Genomic DNA, 16,855 nt, shown 5'->3' on the forward strand with positions numbered 1-16,855 from the left:
TGAATATTCTTCAGACGTTCTAAAGTAAAGGTGAACAGCGTTTTTCTTAAAAATATCACTGTTATGTAGTTAAAAAAATCCGGAAAGTTCTCGCTTCGTGACTTGTTCAATACTTCGAACGCGGCTCGAGTCCGTCCCGACCTTCTGTCAAAGCCTCGTGCTGCGGACTCTCTCGCGGACCCTCTCTCTCGCACCGTCACCTCTCATTGGCCAGTGTTTTTCGTTAATAACTCGTAAACAAAGCCGCGGATTGCATTTTCGCAAAGGAAAAAGTTACTTCAAATGACCTCAGCTACCCCTCATTTTCGGCTGTTAAAATAATTGTGGGACACCCTGTATGTCATTATTTACCGGAAGCCTATTAACAGGATTTCCAACGATTGAAAGCTGCATGCAGAAGTAGCTCGATAATTTTCTCTCAGATAATAGTTTTGACAGCAACTATAACGTGATATTAGTCCAAGCAATTCGTTGAATTCCGGATGAAAAATCGTTCATCACTTTTGTAGAACTTTTCAAGAAATTCTTAACCGTCGATTTTCAATCTTGAAACGACTATTATTTAATTATTATTGTTAAATGACTCCTGTCTAGTATTCAAACTGCACTCAGTAACAGAATTCTTTTTCAAATCTAATATTTCACCTTCCTCCCGGTTATGTTAAGAATATTCTTGCAAATTTCCAAGAAAGAACTTCGCAAACCGTTGTCCAGAACTCCAAAAAATTGCCTCGATTCAATAAATCCTGTTAATCTCTCCGATTAAAAACGGCAAGTCTTTAATGCCGACGAATCGACGAACGAGAAAATTATAACCGAATGCATAGCTAGGAGCGGTTAAAAAATATTTGGCAACCGCTGCACGCGTTTTAGGCGCCCTAACTGAACGCTGGAAATGAAAGAGACAAGTGTAATATCGATCATAACGTGTTCTTACAAAATATTGGTTACACCAGTGTAGCCGTGCAATTTAACCACGCTCGGCTACGCATATGCGGGGCGTCTACCGGGTGTGGTCATTGTAAAATCATCTGCAGCTTGCGTCGCGTCGTCGTCATAATTCAGAATTACAATGTTCACCCGGTAGACGCGTCGCACATGCGTGGTCATGCCTGGTTAAATTTTACATTTACACCGGTTACGACTTCGACTAACAGCTAGCAGAAGCTACCTTAACAACTAAAAGAGAATTCTACGCTCTGACGAAAGATCGTTCGATCGTCGAGATCATTCGTTGAACACGTGGTCGTCGCGATTCAGACGCTTGTTATTATTGTAACATGGCAAACGAAGCGCATGATATTGGGTTGGCAACTAAGTAATTGCCGATTTCAGTTATAGATGTCTCTCACTCCCATTTTTATGATATCCGTAAATGTTATATTATATTAATATTATAATAATAATAATAATAATTATATATATTATAATATTATATATAATATATAATATTAATTATTATATATATAATAATATTAATTATATATATTATAATATTATATATAATATATAATATTAATTATATATATTATAATATTATATATAATATATAATATTAATTATATATTAATATTATTATAATAATTATATATATTATAATATTATATATAATATATAATATTAATTATATATTAATATTATTATAATAATTATATTAATTAATATTATAATTATAATAATTTTATATTATTATTATTATTATTATTATTATTATTATTATTATGTTATTTTTTATTATCCGTGAATGTTAGCAACCGGACAAATTGAATGCAGCGGTCAAGGAAAAGCGAGCAGAATTGGTCGATCGTAAAGGTGTCATTTTCCAGCAGGACAATGCTAGGCCGCACACGTCTTTGTCCACTCGGCAAAAATTGATGGATATTGGTTGGGAATTGATGTTACACCCATTATATAGTTCTGATCTCGCGCCATCGGATTACCACTTATTTCGATCCCTGGACAACTCCCTTCGTGGTAAAACTTTTAACGATGATGACGCTGTAAAATCTCACTTAACTCAGTTTTTGGCCGAAAAGGATCAGACTTTCTACGAGCGTGGAATTTTCAAGTTGTCAGAGAGACGGCAAAAGGTCATCGAACGAAATGGAAAATACATTACAGATTAAACTTCGTTCCAAGTAAAAAAGAATTTTTATTTCATCGAACAAATCGGCAATTACTTAGTTGCCAACCCAATATTTTATTAGAAAACCTGCACGGTTAGCTTCACGTGGCCCACGGTGGTCCACGATCATCTGTGATTTCTAGCAAACCCTCTTTCCTTTCGTTTCTTCTTCGTCTTCGAATATTTACCTCGAGATATGTCAACGATTCGATACGCATGCAGACGAACAATATTAGGTTTCGTGAAACGATCGTATTGCGGTCCGAGTGTCGCATCAATTGTTTGGAGAACACGCGTTGATCGGAAATTATATTGCAACTTTCTGCAAATTAATTACACTTTTGTTCGAACATCCTGGCAGGCATTTTAATGTTAAGGCAATTTTTGTTCAGCGATCTGTCAGATTTTTGTTTATCTGTAAAATAACGTATTAAGAATTTCGAAGAAGTATAAAATCTGTTAAACTGTTCGACTGTTTAAAATATTTCATACTTATCGATTTGCAATCCTTTGTATTGCTTAACTCTTTGGCTACCAATTAGCTGTATCTTCAATTGAAATGTTGTTTTGCAAGTGAACAATTTTCTCTAGGGGATGGGAAATCTGGAATATATTGTCCCACTGGTTGTTCTGGATGGGATGACAACGTATCAATGTTACTATAATCATTGTGTGACTAATAATAATAAAGCAGTTTATTCTTTTTTTTAAATCCTTATTACAATGTACAAATCAAGAACATAATGTGCAAAATCGGTAGAAATAATGTGTGTACGAGTGAAGAAAAATTACATGAGATATTTCAATTTAATAATCACTAGCTGACTGGCCAACCAGTGGGACAACAATCCGCGCGATTTGAATATTCGAACAAATTTTTATACACAAAAATATAGTCAGAGGGTTAGGGGATGAAAACTGAAACTTTCATTTTCTAAGTTTAGTTTGCTTGTCTCAAGCTAAGCCCCTTTTTAAAAGTTTGATTTGCTTGCTTTTAATCGATCGCTTAAAAACACAGCGTTTCACAATGTTACGTTAAGAAACTAATTTGTTATTTGCTTTTAGGTGAAACGTATTTGGAACAAGAGTACGAATAACGCGCCTCGAACTAGCTGCAACAACTGTGATACATGATTGTAAATATATTTATACAATAAAATTCGTTATTATATAAGAAAATAAGATGAAATTCGCAATAAAATCTCAGATATAATAATCGTCGGTTACCACGTCGTTTCAAATGAGTTCCAGAATCTTTACTATTTACGATAAGAGAACATAAGCTTTTAGGCCTCCTCGGATGTGTATACGTCAGCCCATAAGACGATCGACCAAAGTAAATCGGGCAACACCGAGTCTGTAGATCAATTAATTTCATTGTGTGCGATGCGATGTCGGCACACTTGTATCGCAAATACGACCGCGACACCATATGCTTTGCGTGACTATACAAAAACAGTGACTAGCTTAAAATTATGATTATACGATCGGCATCTATTGTCATAAACAACGGTCAGAAACAATCTGCACCGTTGCGCGTCCGTCGCTATACATCTTTTACGAGGAGGAGGAATGGTTTTCACAGAGCAGCGTTAAAACTGTTGTCGCTGTATAAATCATACTCTTGTGCGTGAATATCGCCAGTTATTTGCGCCACGTCTACGCACGGAAGTTAAACATCTTTTACTTACATAACAGGGCTGGTAAGAAAGATTATCCGACGTACAAAGCATTTCAGAGAAGAGGCAACTGAACGACAAATTATACAAGTACGTTCGATAGTCATTTTTCCTTGTATTTTTTTTTTTATATACCGAGCACAGTAACGGTGCAACATTTCGTCAAATTTTTCAACCAAATATCAAATAGTTTTTATTTGTATTATTTTCCAAAAACAAGGGTTGATCTTTTGACGATGTTAGAAGTTACGGTTCACCCCAAAATGCTCTGTGAAAATGTTCGTGAAAGGTTTCTTGCAATCAGATAGAGAAACGTTCAAGATACGTCTTAATTTAACGATTAAATGCTGTATTTTTGCAACATTGTGGAAAGATAAATTTCTACGAGAAATCATAAATTTTGATCATTGAAAATAGAATTTCGAAGACGTAGATCTAAAGATTTCGAACAGATTGCAGTAACGATTCAATCACGTGTTAATACTTAAATTAAATCTCTCAAATAATTATGAAAAATTGAGTTTCAATGTATCTCTGACAGAGAAACCGCGCTATTAAATGCTGCACTTTTGCAACACTATGGAAAGATAAATTTCTACGAGAAATTATAAATTTTGATTATTGAAAATAGAATTTCGAAGACGTAAATCTAAAGATTTCGAACAGATTGCAGTAACGATTCAATCGCGCGTTAATACTTAAATTAAATCTCTCAAAGAATTATGAAAAATTGAGTTTCAATGTATCTCTGACAGAGAAACCGCGCTATTAAATGCTGTACTTTTGCAACACTGTGGAAAGATAAATCTCTACGAGAAATTATAAATTTTGATCATTGAAAATAGAATTTCGAAGACGTAGATCTAAAGATTTCGAACAGATTGCAGTAACGATTCAATCGCATGTTAATACTTAAATTAAATCTCTCAAAGAATTATGAAAAATTGAGTTTCAATGTATCTCTGACAGAGAAACCGCGCTATTAAATGCTGTACTTTTGCAACACTGTGGAAAGATAAATCTCTACGAGAAATTATAAATTTTGATCATTGAAAATAGAATTTCGAAGACGTAGATCTAAAGATTTCGAACAGATTGCAGTAACGATTCAATCGCGTGTTAATACTTAAATTAAATCTCTCAAAGAATTATGAAAAATTGAGTTTCAATGTATCTCTGACAGAGAAACCGCGCTATTAAATGCTGTACTTTTGCAACACTGTGGAAAGATAAATTTCTACGAGAAATTATAAATTTTGATCATTGAAAATAGAATTTCGAAGACGTAAATCTAAAGATTTCGAACAGATTGCAGTAACGATTCAATCGCATGTTAATACTTAAATTAAATCTCTCAAAGAATTATGAAAAATTGAGTTTCAATGTATCTCTAATAGAGAAACCGCGCTATTCCTACTGCTGCAGGGATGAAATTCATTTGTTTTGTAGAATGCATTCGACAGCTACAGTTTTGTTTATCCACGATCCGATCAAGAAACATTGGAACATCTTTCCTCGAGAAATTTCGAAAGCAACCTCTAAAAACAACTCCTTTCTTTCGTCCAATGTCGTAAACATTATGCTACAATGAGAAGTACGATAAACTATTTAACGGCAGTGTTAGGTGTCGAGACTTGTGTTATCGAGTAACAACGATCTTTTGTTGTCTATGAATTTTATCGGAGCTGTCCAACTAATATGTGTGTCCCAAGGTACATTGTTTCGTAATCATTTTTATCTAAACAATATATATACACACAGGGCGAGTCGTGTAACATCGAAACCACTGATGCCGTCGTTTTCGTTTATGACACAAAAATTGAAACGTAGAAGCACCAACGTGGATGTTATGTTTCACGCGAAGAGTATCAAGTTAATGCGATGCGTGTTATTGTTAAAAATTCTGTAAGTATAGCATGATCAGTCGAGATGACAGCGTACGATTTTGAAAAAGAAGACTAAAACAGATGAAAGTACATAATCGAATTACGCGACAAATTAGAAGATGAGAGAGCACATGGACGGACAAAATTCTGTGAAAGAAGAATCTTCCAAAGCAGACGAAGAGAGAACTGATAAGAAACACTAACTGAAAGTGATAGTAAAAAAAAAAAAAACAGCCCTACGACGAACTCTATTAACTCTATTGTTTTAGTAGCAAGCAATTATATTGTTGATTCCTTTTGTATCACAAAGAAGGAGGACATTTCAAGTTCCAAGGTTACATAACCCCACCTGTTCATGCGACGATATATACATATATATTTTAAAAACTTTACGCCTTCTCTAATATCTCCATTTCAAATTCAACAATTTTTATCGTTAAAATTCTACTTTTCATTCGCCGTTCAATATACAATAAGTTCTTTCCTTTTTTTTGGCACCTACGTGAAGAAACAAAATTTTGCAGAACACCATCCCCACAAGGTAAGAAGTTGGACAGCCTTGCGTTTTATAATTGTACGCCGGAAACAGCGACAAAAATATTCGTATAAAAGTTCCTATCCGCTTTGTAATCGGAAGTCATTAGAAATTTCTGTCTATCTACTATACGGATTTTCTTGTTGCCTTTCGAGAGCTACGACAATGATTCTCATTTCAATTTGTCCGTTTAGTTATAGAGAAGCAATCGAAACGCATGAGAGAGCTTTAGTGTTGTAACCGTAGCTACAGTGTCCCGCAAGGTAGGTGGATTATACCATTGTGCCCTTATTACCAAAACTACAGACGAATAGCGTGTGTTTGAACCATACTTATAGTCAAAGAGGTTGAACGTCATTGAACACGACTATTAAAAATGATAGCATTGAAATATGAAATCTGTACATACAGTACGAGACGTCGTTAATAATGAAAATTAAAAATATAAAGAACTTTTGGATCGACACGCTATATCATCGATAAGATAGTGTGCAGGAGAATGTTTGGAATGCCAAGTATTTCAAGCTCTGAAACTGAAGAAGAGCCAATTATGTACGAACAGGTTTCAGGGGCTCCAAACATTCATTTTCGGTGAGAAACAAAGAGTTTTTTACAATTCTTTAGGCTCTATCCTGACCAAAACTTCTTGATACGAAGAGACATTGTTGTCGAGCTAAGCCATTTATCTTTGAAACGGGTCCTGAAGACTCAATCGTAAGGGCTTTGACATTGCAACCATAGACGAGACAAAATTGACGGCTTATATATAAGCGGAACGTAGGTCCTTCGACATATCTTTTAAATCAAAAATACAACGTATAATATTTTCGTTGAATTTGTTTTAGAGAAAATGATAAGTTCGCGTGGCATATATATATATATGCTGATAAACGTCCAGTATACGTATATAATATACATATATATTTTATAAATTATGTCCTATTCTGCATCTATAACAGTCTGCAATTTAGGAGAAATCGCATTAACAACGACTCACATGACTACGTCATCACTACTGTTCAATGCACAGTCGACATAAAATGTATGTCCTTTAAATATATAATTTTCTAGTTAAATTGCACTGATTCGTTCGATAATTAGCTGCGCATACCGAGTGTAGATAAATGCAATAAAGATGCAAAGAAGTGAACAGAGCTTGGTAATGTAGCAACGAGACTTTAAAGCTAAAGAGTGTTAGTACGTTACAGCTCGATACACTCAAACGTAAATAAACATTTTGCATTTGATGTCTCAAATGGATCTACGTGTAAGGTTAAAGATTATGTGCCGTTACCGTAATACATATCTTTTAACTGATTATAAAACAAAATATTTCACGGCGAATAATTTACGTGTACGTATAAAAAAAAAAGAAGAAAACGAGTGGTCTGTAAGTGTGGATTAATAGAAAAATAATGATATGAATAATCAAATGTTTTTTGAGAGAGTATACTAACTACAATCGGACTTTCAACTCCTCCATTCTTTGCCGTATTCTTCGTCGCATCTCTTTGTATCTGGAAATGGAACAAATTAAATTCATTTATACGTTTCGTTAATCAATGAATTTTGTTTACATCTTTTTTTTTTAAAACAAAAAAGAGACGTACTTTTCCTTCAACAAACCAATTTGATGTTCCTCCTCGTAATGATAACGTTGTAGAATACCGTGACACTCTGCCAACGAGAGATTAAGAAATTGCGCGACGTCGGAGCTGATCTCCGGTGTGGACAGTTTATCTACCAGAAATAGTCGTGCGACAGTTTCATGTGGGCCCAGTACTACTCGAACTTCTAAAGGATATTCGTCGTCTCTGAGTCTTCGTTGTTCTGAAGAAAATGAATGTTCAGTAAAAATATCACTTCAACGAAGTCATTGATTCTATTTTATCAGAACCTACCCCCATTATCGCGTACCACGAACAATGCAAAGTTGTCCGGTTTAGCATCAACTTTATACTTGTCCAACATAAGGTTGATAACTTCTTGAGTATTTACTAGACTTGTGATCCACACAGACATTTGAGAGCCATGAGGGGGAGTAAAAAAGCTGGTCTCACGATTATAAAAATGGCCGTTGATTGAACAGCGACGTCGCAAACGGCTACGAGATTGCCGTCGGCCTCCGGGTCGACGTCTGATAGCGGTAGAGCCTTGCTTTCGTCGTAAAACTACACCATCGAGCTAAAATACACCATAATTATACATATTTAAAGCTTGATATACAAAATGGATATACTATTATATACTATATATTACTATTATATACTATGGATATACTAATGGATATGCTATTTTGAGAAAGTTGATATTTTCAAAATCTTTTTCTTTTGTCAAGAGCGGTACTTGTTAGTACAACTTTATCCTAATTATGACCACGAATAACAAAGACTTTAGCTGTATGAAGATTATTAAATACCTCTAATCCACTATCGGTGGACATAGTCATATTGTCGTCTTCTCTAAACTGAAGAGAATTTACAGAATCCGTGTCACTATCTGTTCGATGTCTCTGAAGACAATCGGGTCCCGACATCGATCGATTTAAACCCTTCTCGATCCAACTGTCGTCCGTGCTGATAGATCTATTGCTGTTTGTATTTCTTTCCAAATTATCGAAATATTCTACTCTACGAAGCGTTCCATTTCGATTTGGAGTTCCGTGGTAAATGGGTGTGTCGGTACTGGAAGAGCTGCCTATACTGTGCGTGGGCGTGCTAGTTATACTACTATCGTTTCCCCGGCTTGTTTGATGATTTGGGCTACTAGTTTCTGAATTTTCGCGGGAATCGGAGTTTTCGAGGCTCGACTGAGAGGAAAGCGGTACCGCGTCTGAACTATTCTGCGAACTTATCGACGGCAAGTTCTCAGGCATTGTTTGATATAATTTATTTCCATCTTCAACTTTACGCTCCACCTAGAAAAGGGGACATAAATGAGTAACGATGTATGTATAAACGAAGATTGACACGTACTTATATGCTTGAAAAATTGTTGTACAACCTGAAGAAGCTCATCTAACTCATCCCATTCCATATTTTTTACATCCAACTTCATCGGCAAAGTGAGGCTTTTAAGATGATCAGGAGAAGTTGGTACAGATTTTGCTTCGATTTCTGCATCCTGTTCTGCTGTTTCTTTCACTGAAATATCCTCCTTTTCTTCATCTTCCACATTCTATAGAAATATACAAAGTTGATCAGAATATCTAAAATATTTAAGATTTGCACATTGCTACTTTAAAACGTATACGCGTACATCAGAAACACTGCGCCTACACGAATTTCTGTTCCGGGCTGTAACTACAGTACGCTGATCATCATCTTCTTTTAGGTGGATCACTCCTCTGACACCCCAATAAATTCGAAGTGCACCTTCTAATATTAATCTTCCATTGACCTACATAAAATAAATATGAACTACCTTCTTCTTTCATGCATTTGTGAGTATAATTTCATAATTAAAATATATATTACCTCACGACTTCTTATTCCTCCACTTTTGCCTTCGTAATACTGATTGAAAACTTTCAACTTTGACTCTAAGTGTGATCTAGATATCAATAAGATTTGATTAATATACCAAATTAAATAAAGTATTATTTAATGGTGACAAACCTGGGTAAAGATGGTCTAGCTTCTTTTTTTCCAAAACTGGTGTGCGATTCAACCCTTGTTCCATGACCAAACAACTGTGGTCCAAATAATGCTCCATAGCAAGGTACATGGCAATATGGTACACCTTTGTGCTATATAATCATATATAGAATAATATAAAGTACAACTTTGAAATTGGTAATTAGTAATAGTACATTAGAAATATAAATAAATAAAGAAATAAATTATACCTCTGCATGCTGGCCTGGATTTAAACGTTTTCCACATTCTTCGCAACGTAAACATTCTGGATGCCAATCATATCCCAATGACTGTTTACGTTCAGCTAAAGATCCATCAATAATTACATTTCAAATAAATGAATACCATTGTTATATTTATGTAAGATACTTGGGTTTTGTTTTGGTAGATTTATTCATAAATGTAAAACCAATTATATAGAATCTTTAATTCATGTAAATGTTCTATAAAATATATTTACATACACAGTGTTACATAATTTTTTTCATGATAATTTCAAGTGGAATTAACGGAGAAAACAAATTTTCATCAACAGAATATAAACATAAATTATTATTTTCATAGATTTTATTTCTTTTTAAATGCTTAATACATCGGGATCTGTGAATTGGAGCAATTAAAAAAGCGAGTCTTCTTATATTGTTTTTTTTTTAATTTTCTGAAATATTTTAAGTAACAGTAAAATATCTTGCAACGAGACGTACAAGCTAATTTTCAAATCACTTTGTTTCGTTTGAAAAATATATACAAATCATGTTCCTACGGAAAAAAAATCAATTCGTTCTAATGACAAGAAACACTTCTTGTCAAAATTAGTACGCCTTTTTAATGTATGCGACGATTGAGACTAACCGAAGTATACAGGTTTCCCACATTTATGGCACTTCCACATGACGACGAGCACTTCAAGGTTTCATAAAATAACAAAAACTAATTTTCGTAGAGTTTTAATCCATTTTGTTTATATTATACAGATAGACAAATTGAAAATGACATGCGGGTTAATTGAAGATGTTACTAGTAAGGCAACCTTCCCTGAATAATGAATAGTTCCTGTTTGGGTTCGAAAACTTATCAAATATGTACTGTTACTTGACTTATGTTGCATTTCTTTATCAGATTCACAGAGCTACAAACAACAATGGTTAATACAGCATGTAGATAATATTAACGAATTAGAATATGAAGCAAATAGGGCCTTCCCAGGATCTTCCCAATGTGATATGTATGTATTTGCAGCGGGTCTGTCCGATTCTGACAAGTAAACATGCACTTTATATGTGTGTATGTATGTATAGAAAAATTTGGTGTTCCTAAACCTATCTAGATTTATAATTATTTGTTAATGGTACTATATACGTTAATTATATATAAAATGACTCTTATAAAACATATTGAAATATTTATAAGAGATCTCGAACAATTTACACGTGTATCAAAATTTACATGCATATATATGTCTACATTTGTTTTACGGATTTACCTTAAGAATCCTTTCATAAAAACAACCTTAATGGCGCGCTTAATGAATTCAACGGACAATTTTTAAGAATACATACCGGCTTTTCAAAGCTCTGTATACATTGTATCTTTTTTAATCTTTCATAATAATACATAAGTAAACACACTTGTAATAATTCAGATTATTGACAAGATCAAGTAAACATCTTCCAGTATACGAAACATTTATGTACTAATATACTGATCTATTGAAGTCAATTTAAAATATATAGCGAAGACTGTGAAGGTTAACTACCGCAAGAAAACAGAATGTTGCAGACAAACAAGAAAGGATATAAAGAATTATTGATGCAGAGGATGTTCCTAGCGATAATCTCCACTATAGTAATACAATTTTGTCTTATGTCAACGTTACTTCTAATTACAAATCTGAACACGAATTACGAATCATGGTTACAAAGTACTTGGACAGCGATAACCTCGTTTCGCATGTGGAGTTTCTTTTGTATTCTTGCTACCGTCACGTTTTTCCAAGGAATTATTTGTTGCAAAAGCTTCTCAAATACTCCACCCTACATGAAAAGCAGATTTGCAAAGTTTTGTGGAACGCTCACATCGCAGAACATCTTACTATGTACCCTGCATGTTATTAACGGTGGTCTTCTTGTTTGGCTACATTTGTTAGTCAAAGAAGGCACATACAGCTTTCTAACAACAGAATGCAAAATAGTGTACGGGACTTGTTTAATAGAAAAACAATACATTTTGTTTCTGAGTGGATTTTGGAGTGGACTATACTTTTTCTTAAAAACTAGTATTTTTCGCGTAAATTATTTGAAGTTCCCTATTATATCTTTATCAAAGATGTTCCAATTCAAGACTAAAATGTATTCGATACTGCCGTCGGTGATGGTAAAATGTATATGGCCAGTTTTATATTATTTAGTTATCTATTATTTTTTGGGTTCTTATTGTCGTTCTATAATATTGTTTCTAACTTCTGCACAACTGGAAAATGAATCATTAAGCAGTATTCCTAATTTACTGAGCCTATCATTGATGTTCCAATTGTGGTTGTACCATTTGACTTATGTGCTGACAATCGAAACCATGTACTTGCTTTTTAACTTGTACTTAACAGAGTGGGTTCCCTTCGACTTGAGACAAAGTCATTCATTTAGCAATGATGACTCTGGGATATCGCTTCCCGAAGCATTATCTATGGTTAAGATACCCATAATGCAACAGTTGGGCTATTTGGATTTAGTTACTATGGCACAGAAGGAGAAGTCAAGAAGAGATGTACTCTTTACACTGAGTCAACCTGGCGGTCATCCCTACAATTGGAATTGCATCGTAGAAAAGTGTATCAGTCTTATCAAAAAATTTTCGAACGATGTAAACTTAGCATGCACTAGAACTCAAGAACCATTGACAACTCCAATTTCAACCACAATAACAAAAAGCACAGCAGTTCAAACGGAATATGTATACCGTATGCGTAATTTAGTAACAGTGGAACCACCGGTATCTGCTCAGCAAGATGAAATAAAACAATATGTTGAGAATGAATTATTCATTCAAAAATTTATAAAAACGAAATGGAACAATTTTCTTACATATTTATTATCTAAGCCCTTAATTGCTTACATTTTTGGAGAAATTGAAGGTGGCCAAGTATGCTACATTTTATTTAATGGACAATCAATTATTTGGGCTGCTGAAGCCATTTCCTCTTTAGCTGTGTTATCATTGAACGAAGACTCGTATGGAATTGTACAAAAGGATTTACCACTTATAATTAACACGTTACTTGGCTTGAAGCAAACACTTGATAAATTGCAAAAGTCGAATATTATGACGAAGAAACAAGAAGAGGACGATAAATTTATTAAACAGATCTTCCAATCTTTATGTGCCACTGCAAAACGAAGTATCTACAGAATTGTCATAAATTTTGAAGCTTACATTGAAGACTTGGCACTGGAGCCAGCAGCCATTGAGCATTTAAATCATTTTCTTCTATGCAGAGAATAGATCTCGTAGTTTAATAATTGTAAACCCTAATGTACATATTGTCGTACTATAAAATAGTTAAAAAAAATCTAGGATACCATTCAAGAGAGTCGAATCACATTACAAAAACTTTAAAACTATTTTTGTAATTGTTATATTTATATACATAAGTTATATTTGTCATCGCAGTCTGTTTTACTCGTGCATTTATCATCACTGAATAGAATGTCTGAACCTTCATAAGAATGAAATTATAAGTTTGTATCGAAGAATGTATGTGTGATAACTCAACTAAACTTGTTATTTGTAAAATGTTGCAATAAATCGAATATTTTTCAAACAATGAAAATTCTTTTACGATGTATATTTATAAACTGATTCATAGTATAATTTGAAAATGTACAAGACAATGATTCATTTTACAGTTTCAAAGTATATTACATCTTTTTCAAAGCTTGTACAACACTAAGATTATAGAACAATTTATCTCTTAGCAAAAACCAATTTCTTGATTGTACTTCTTGTAACGTGTTTAGATAACTTCGCAATGATTCAGTTTCCGTAATTGCAGTTCCGTGCCATTTTAAATACACGGATAAGTATGCTTGTGCTAATTCAAAGTCTGTTTTCTTTTCCATCATGTAATGTATCATTTTCATAAATTGAAGTAACAATAAGTTGCTCGTTTTTTCATCGATTGATAATGATTGAATTTCAAAATCTATAGAAGTTGGACTCATTTGTTTCAATCTTTCAACAACCTCCTCAAATCTATCGTCCTTAACAGACAGTAAAACTTTACTGAAAACGGTGAGATTTTGTAGGTCGGGATGCGAGATCACTTTCTTGTTTGTTTCCGCGTTTTGTACGTTCGAAAAATCAAATTTGAGTTCTAATGATGCAACTGTTGGCAAAAAGAATGGGGCTCTTTCTGGTGCTTTAGGTGCTTCAGCCGGTTTGTTCCGTTTTCTCACAATATCTATATTCAGCAAATTCTGCCACCTTGAACTGGCAAAACCGGACATTGTGATGAGATTATTCGGCAATTGTTCTGGAGAAACATATTCTGGCTCTGGTTCAAGAAGTTCGTCTTCTTCGAGGTTGATAACTTCAATTACCGAACCAGGAAGGCCGATCATAGGAATCGGATCGTCTCTATGTACGGCTTGTAATGAAATATGGGAATAAAGAGTGCGGTTTGACCATAAATATATCCCGAGATTGCAGACATGTGTTGTAGCAAGAAATTCTCCAGTAGGAGAAAAATGCAACGATGTACATGCATCTGGAACCTAAAATATTATCATGAACTAACAGTACACGGAATAAGGGAAATATTTACAACGTTTAAGTTCACCAAGAATAAGTTACCTGAAAGATATCTATTAGGTTTGAAGAAGGAATATCCCATACGCAGATTGTACAGCCCATTGATGCTGTTATCAACCACCTTGAGTCTGGGTTAAAACATGCGTCCGTTAACCGTCCTTCGTGTCCTTCGAAACGGCGTACAATTCTTCTTGTATCAAGATCTAGTAATACGATACTAAAATCTTCCAAAGCAACAGCCACGAGAGAACTATCATTATGATATCTTAACCATTCAATTGATTCTTCCATTGCTAACGTTGCTCTCGGTTCTGTAACTCCTTGAAAATACAATGCGCAAATTATAGATATATAAATAATTAAATTACGTATATGCAGATAGGTATTTATTTTTTTTTACCTTTTCTCGGTTTAAAATCCCAGAACTTTATAACACCGTCTCTTCCAGCAGTAATTACAGTTTGATTCAAAGAATCTACCATTAAACCTTTTACAGGTCCACTATGGGCTCCTTTTTCAGATCCATAGCTGCATCTATGAATTCCTGATTGTATATTAAATTTTTCCACATGACCTGTATTATAACCGATAATAACAAAATTTCCGCATTTTGTCAAGCATACAGTAGTTGCGAAAACATTGCGGTTGCCTTTAAATTTTTCTGGAAATAATTTGAATTCTCCCATTCTTGCTTCATTGAAAGACCAGGTAGTAACTGTACCCAATCCCGAGTGAGTTGCTACAACGTTATCCCATTCTTTTTCTCTTGTTGTTTCTGCAGCAAATGTAACTATTGGAGGCATTATCATAGGATCACTGACGGCACGTGCTTTTTTCTTTGAAGCTTTTCTATTGAACGAAGCTCTTCCTAAACTTTTGTTTAATATTTCTGTGACTGTGGAAAATATTCTTAAAGAAGAGTCACTTCCAGCTGTTAATATGCTGTGACCTTCCTCTCCATAAAAACGTATCATGGTAGGAGGTTCTGAGTGAGCTTCTCTGATTCTCAAAAGTCTGCCTGCACCGTCGGCTAAATCAAATATCCATAGCTTCAAGGAATTGTCAGGTGACGATGATACTAATAACGGCTCGTTTGGTAAATATTTTAAACCAGTGACCGATCCATAATGAGCCTTATGAAGTTGACTTTCTACTTTCTGTTCCTCCAAGTTCCAAAATACAATGTGACCTTCCAAGCTTCCTGTGGCCATAATTGGATGACCATCTGTACGGAAAGAAATTGATATGACCGCACCCCAGTCTTGTATCAACTCGAAAAGACTTTCATCATATTTCAGATTATGCAAGACGATTCTTCCAGTGCTCAAACCCACAGCTACAACATCTACCGCAGGAGCCTGTTCCAATGCTGTTACAGGCGTATTCCAACCATCGAATATATAAATAACCTTGGCACTTTTTAAATTCCATAGTTGCAATTGACCTTGTTCGCTACCAAATAATACTTTGTTCATGTAAGTATTAGGATGAACTACTGTAGTTATTTTAAAATGTCTATTGCTGAAGTTAAGTTGTACAACAAGTTCTTCAGATTTAATATCCCACACTTTAACATTGCTCTCTTCGTCGATAGATATTAAATGTGGACCAAAGGGTAATAGGCTGTGCACAGCACATTCGTGTCCTTTGTAAGTGTGCTTCAGTTCTGTACCTCTTCGCCAAGCACATATGACATTTTCACACGCTGAATAAATGTGATACCTATCCGCTGATAAACATGTAATTTCACCTGGATGTGTTCCTGATACACTTAGTAACGTAAAATGTGTACAGCCGTACGTGTGAAACGAATTTCCCACGCATGTCACTATGAGATTTTCTTTTCGTCGTTCGATGTACCTCGTCACGAGGGGAATGTGATTGCTAACATATCCTAATGCACGATTTTTAAAAAATATTTTACTGTGCGCCATTCTTTTGCTTCATTAGACGTCAAAAATAATGTTTACACATGGAGATTAGGTTAAGGTATACAATCATGCTTTAAGAACATCCGCCATGGGTGCTTCCATATTGGAAACTATGGACAATGCTTTTTGTAGAGGGTATAACTACTTAACATATTCTTATTACTGAAGCTAGCGCCTCAAAAGATAGCAGTTTTTGATCAAAATCCTAGCGGCTTTTTAAAATATGCTATCGAAAGAAAAGGAAAAACCATAATT

At 34.5% G+C, this 16,855-nt stretch overlaps 3 protein-coding genes across 4 annotated transcripts in view; 1 reads left to right on the forward strand and 2 right to left on the reverse strand.

Moving 5' to 3' along the window:
* Rassf (Ras association family member) overlaps nucleotides 1–11,135 on the reverse strand; it is a 39,087-nt gene extending 27,952 nt beyond the window's left edge. The window contains exons 1-10 of one of the 2 annotated variants that reach the window (XM_076522676.1): nucleotides 10,716–11,135; nucleotides 10,073–10,167; nucleotides 9,843–9,973; nucleotides 9,702–9,777; nucleotides 9,484–9,624; nucleotides 9,229–9,402; nucleotides 8,645–9,142; nucleotides 8,127–8,409; nucleotides 7,836–8,055; nucleotides 7,683–7,742 (exon numbers count right to left, since the gene is read on the reverse strand). In XM_076522676.1, the coding sequence (XP_076378791.1) occupies nucleotides 7,683–7,742; nucleotides 7,836–8,055; nucleotides 8,127–8,409; nucleotides 8,645–9,142; nucleotides 9,229–9,402; nucleotides 9,484–9,624; nucleotides 9,702–9,777; nucleotides 9,843–9,973; nucleotides 10,073–10,167; nucleotides 10,716–10,755 (1,718 nt within the window). In that variant the 5' untranslated portion in view covers nucleotides 10,756–11,135. Of the gene's footprint in view, nucleotides 1–2,132; nucleotides 7,743–7,835; nucleotides 8,056–8,126; nucleotides 8,410–8,644; nucleotides 9,143–9,228; nucleotides 9,403–9,483; nucleotides 9,625–9,701; nucleotides 9,778–9,842; nucleotides 9,974–10,072; nucleotides 10,168–10,715 lie in introns of those variants that run through there. The other variant, XM_033476465.2, reaches the window with a different exon arrangement.
* A 252-nt stretch (nucleotides 11,136–11,387) lies between these two features.
* Nucleotides 11,388–13,689, forward strand: Ndc1 (Nuclear division cycle 1). The gene has a single exon (XM_033476480.2). It carries the CDS (start codon nucleotides 11,634–11,636, stop codon nucleotides 13,359–13,361), a length of 1,728 nt encoding a protein of 575 aa, XP_033332371.1. The 5' UTR covers nucleotides 11,388–11,633; the 3' UTR covers nucleotides 13,362–13,689.
* On the reverse strand, nucleotides 12,927–16,706 carry LOC117223887 (WD repeat-containing protein 36). Its single transcript, XM_033476479.2, has 3 exons — nucleotides 15,070–16,706; nucleotides 14,712–14,989; nucleotides 12,927–14,632 (listed from the first exon to the last, which is right to left on the reverse strand). Exons 1-3 carry the CDS (start codon nucleotides 16,601–16,603, stop codon nucleotides 13,778–13,780), a joined length of 2,667 nt encoding a protein of 888 aa, XP_033332370.2. The 5' UTR covers nucleotides 16,604–16,706; the 3' UTR covers nucleotides 12,927–13,777.
* Between the last annotated feature and the right edge of the window lie 149 nt (nucleotides 16,707–16,855).

This window comes from Megalopta genalis, chromosome 6, assembly GCF_051020955.1.
Source record: "Megalopta genalis isolate 19385.01 chromosome 6, iyMegGena1_principal, whole genome shotgun sequence".
Lineage (NCBI taxonomy): Eukaryota > Metazoa > Arthropoda > Insecta > Hymenoptera > Halictidae > Megalopta > Megalopta genalis.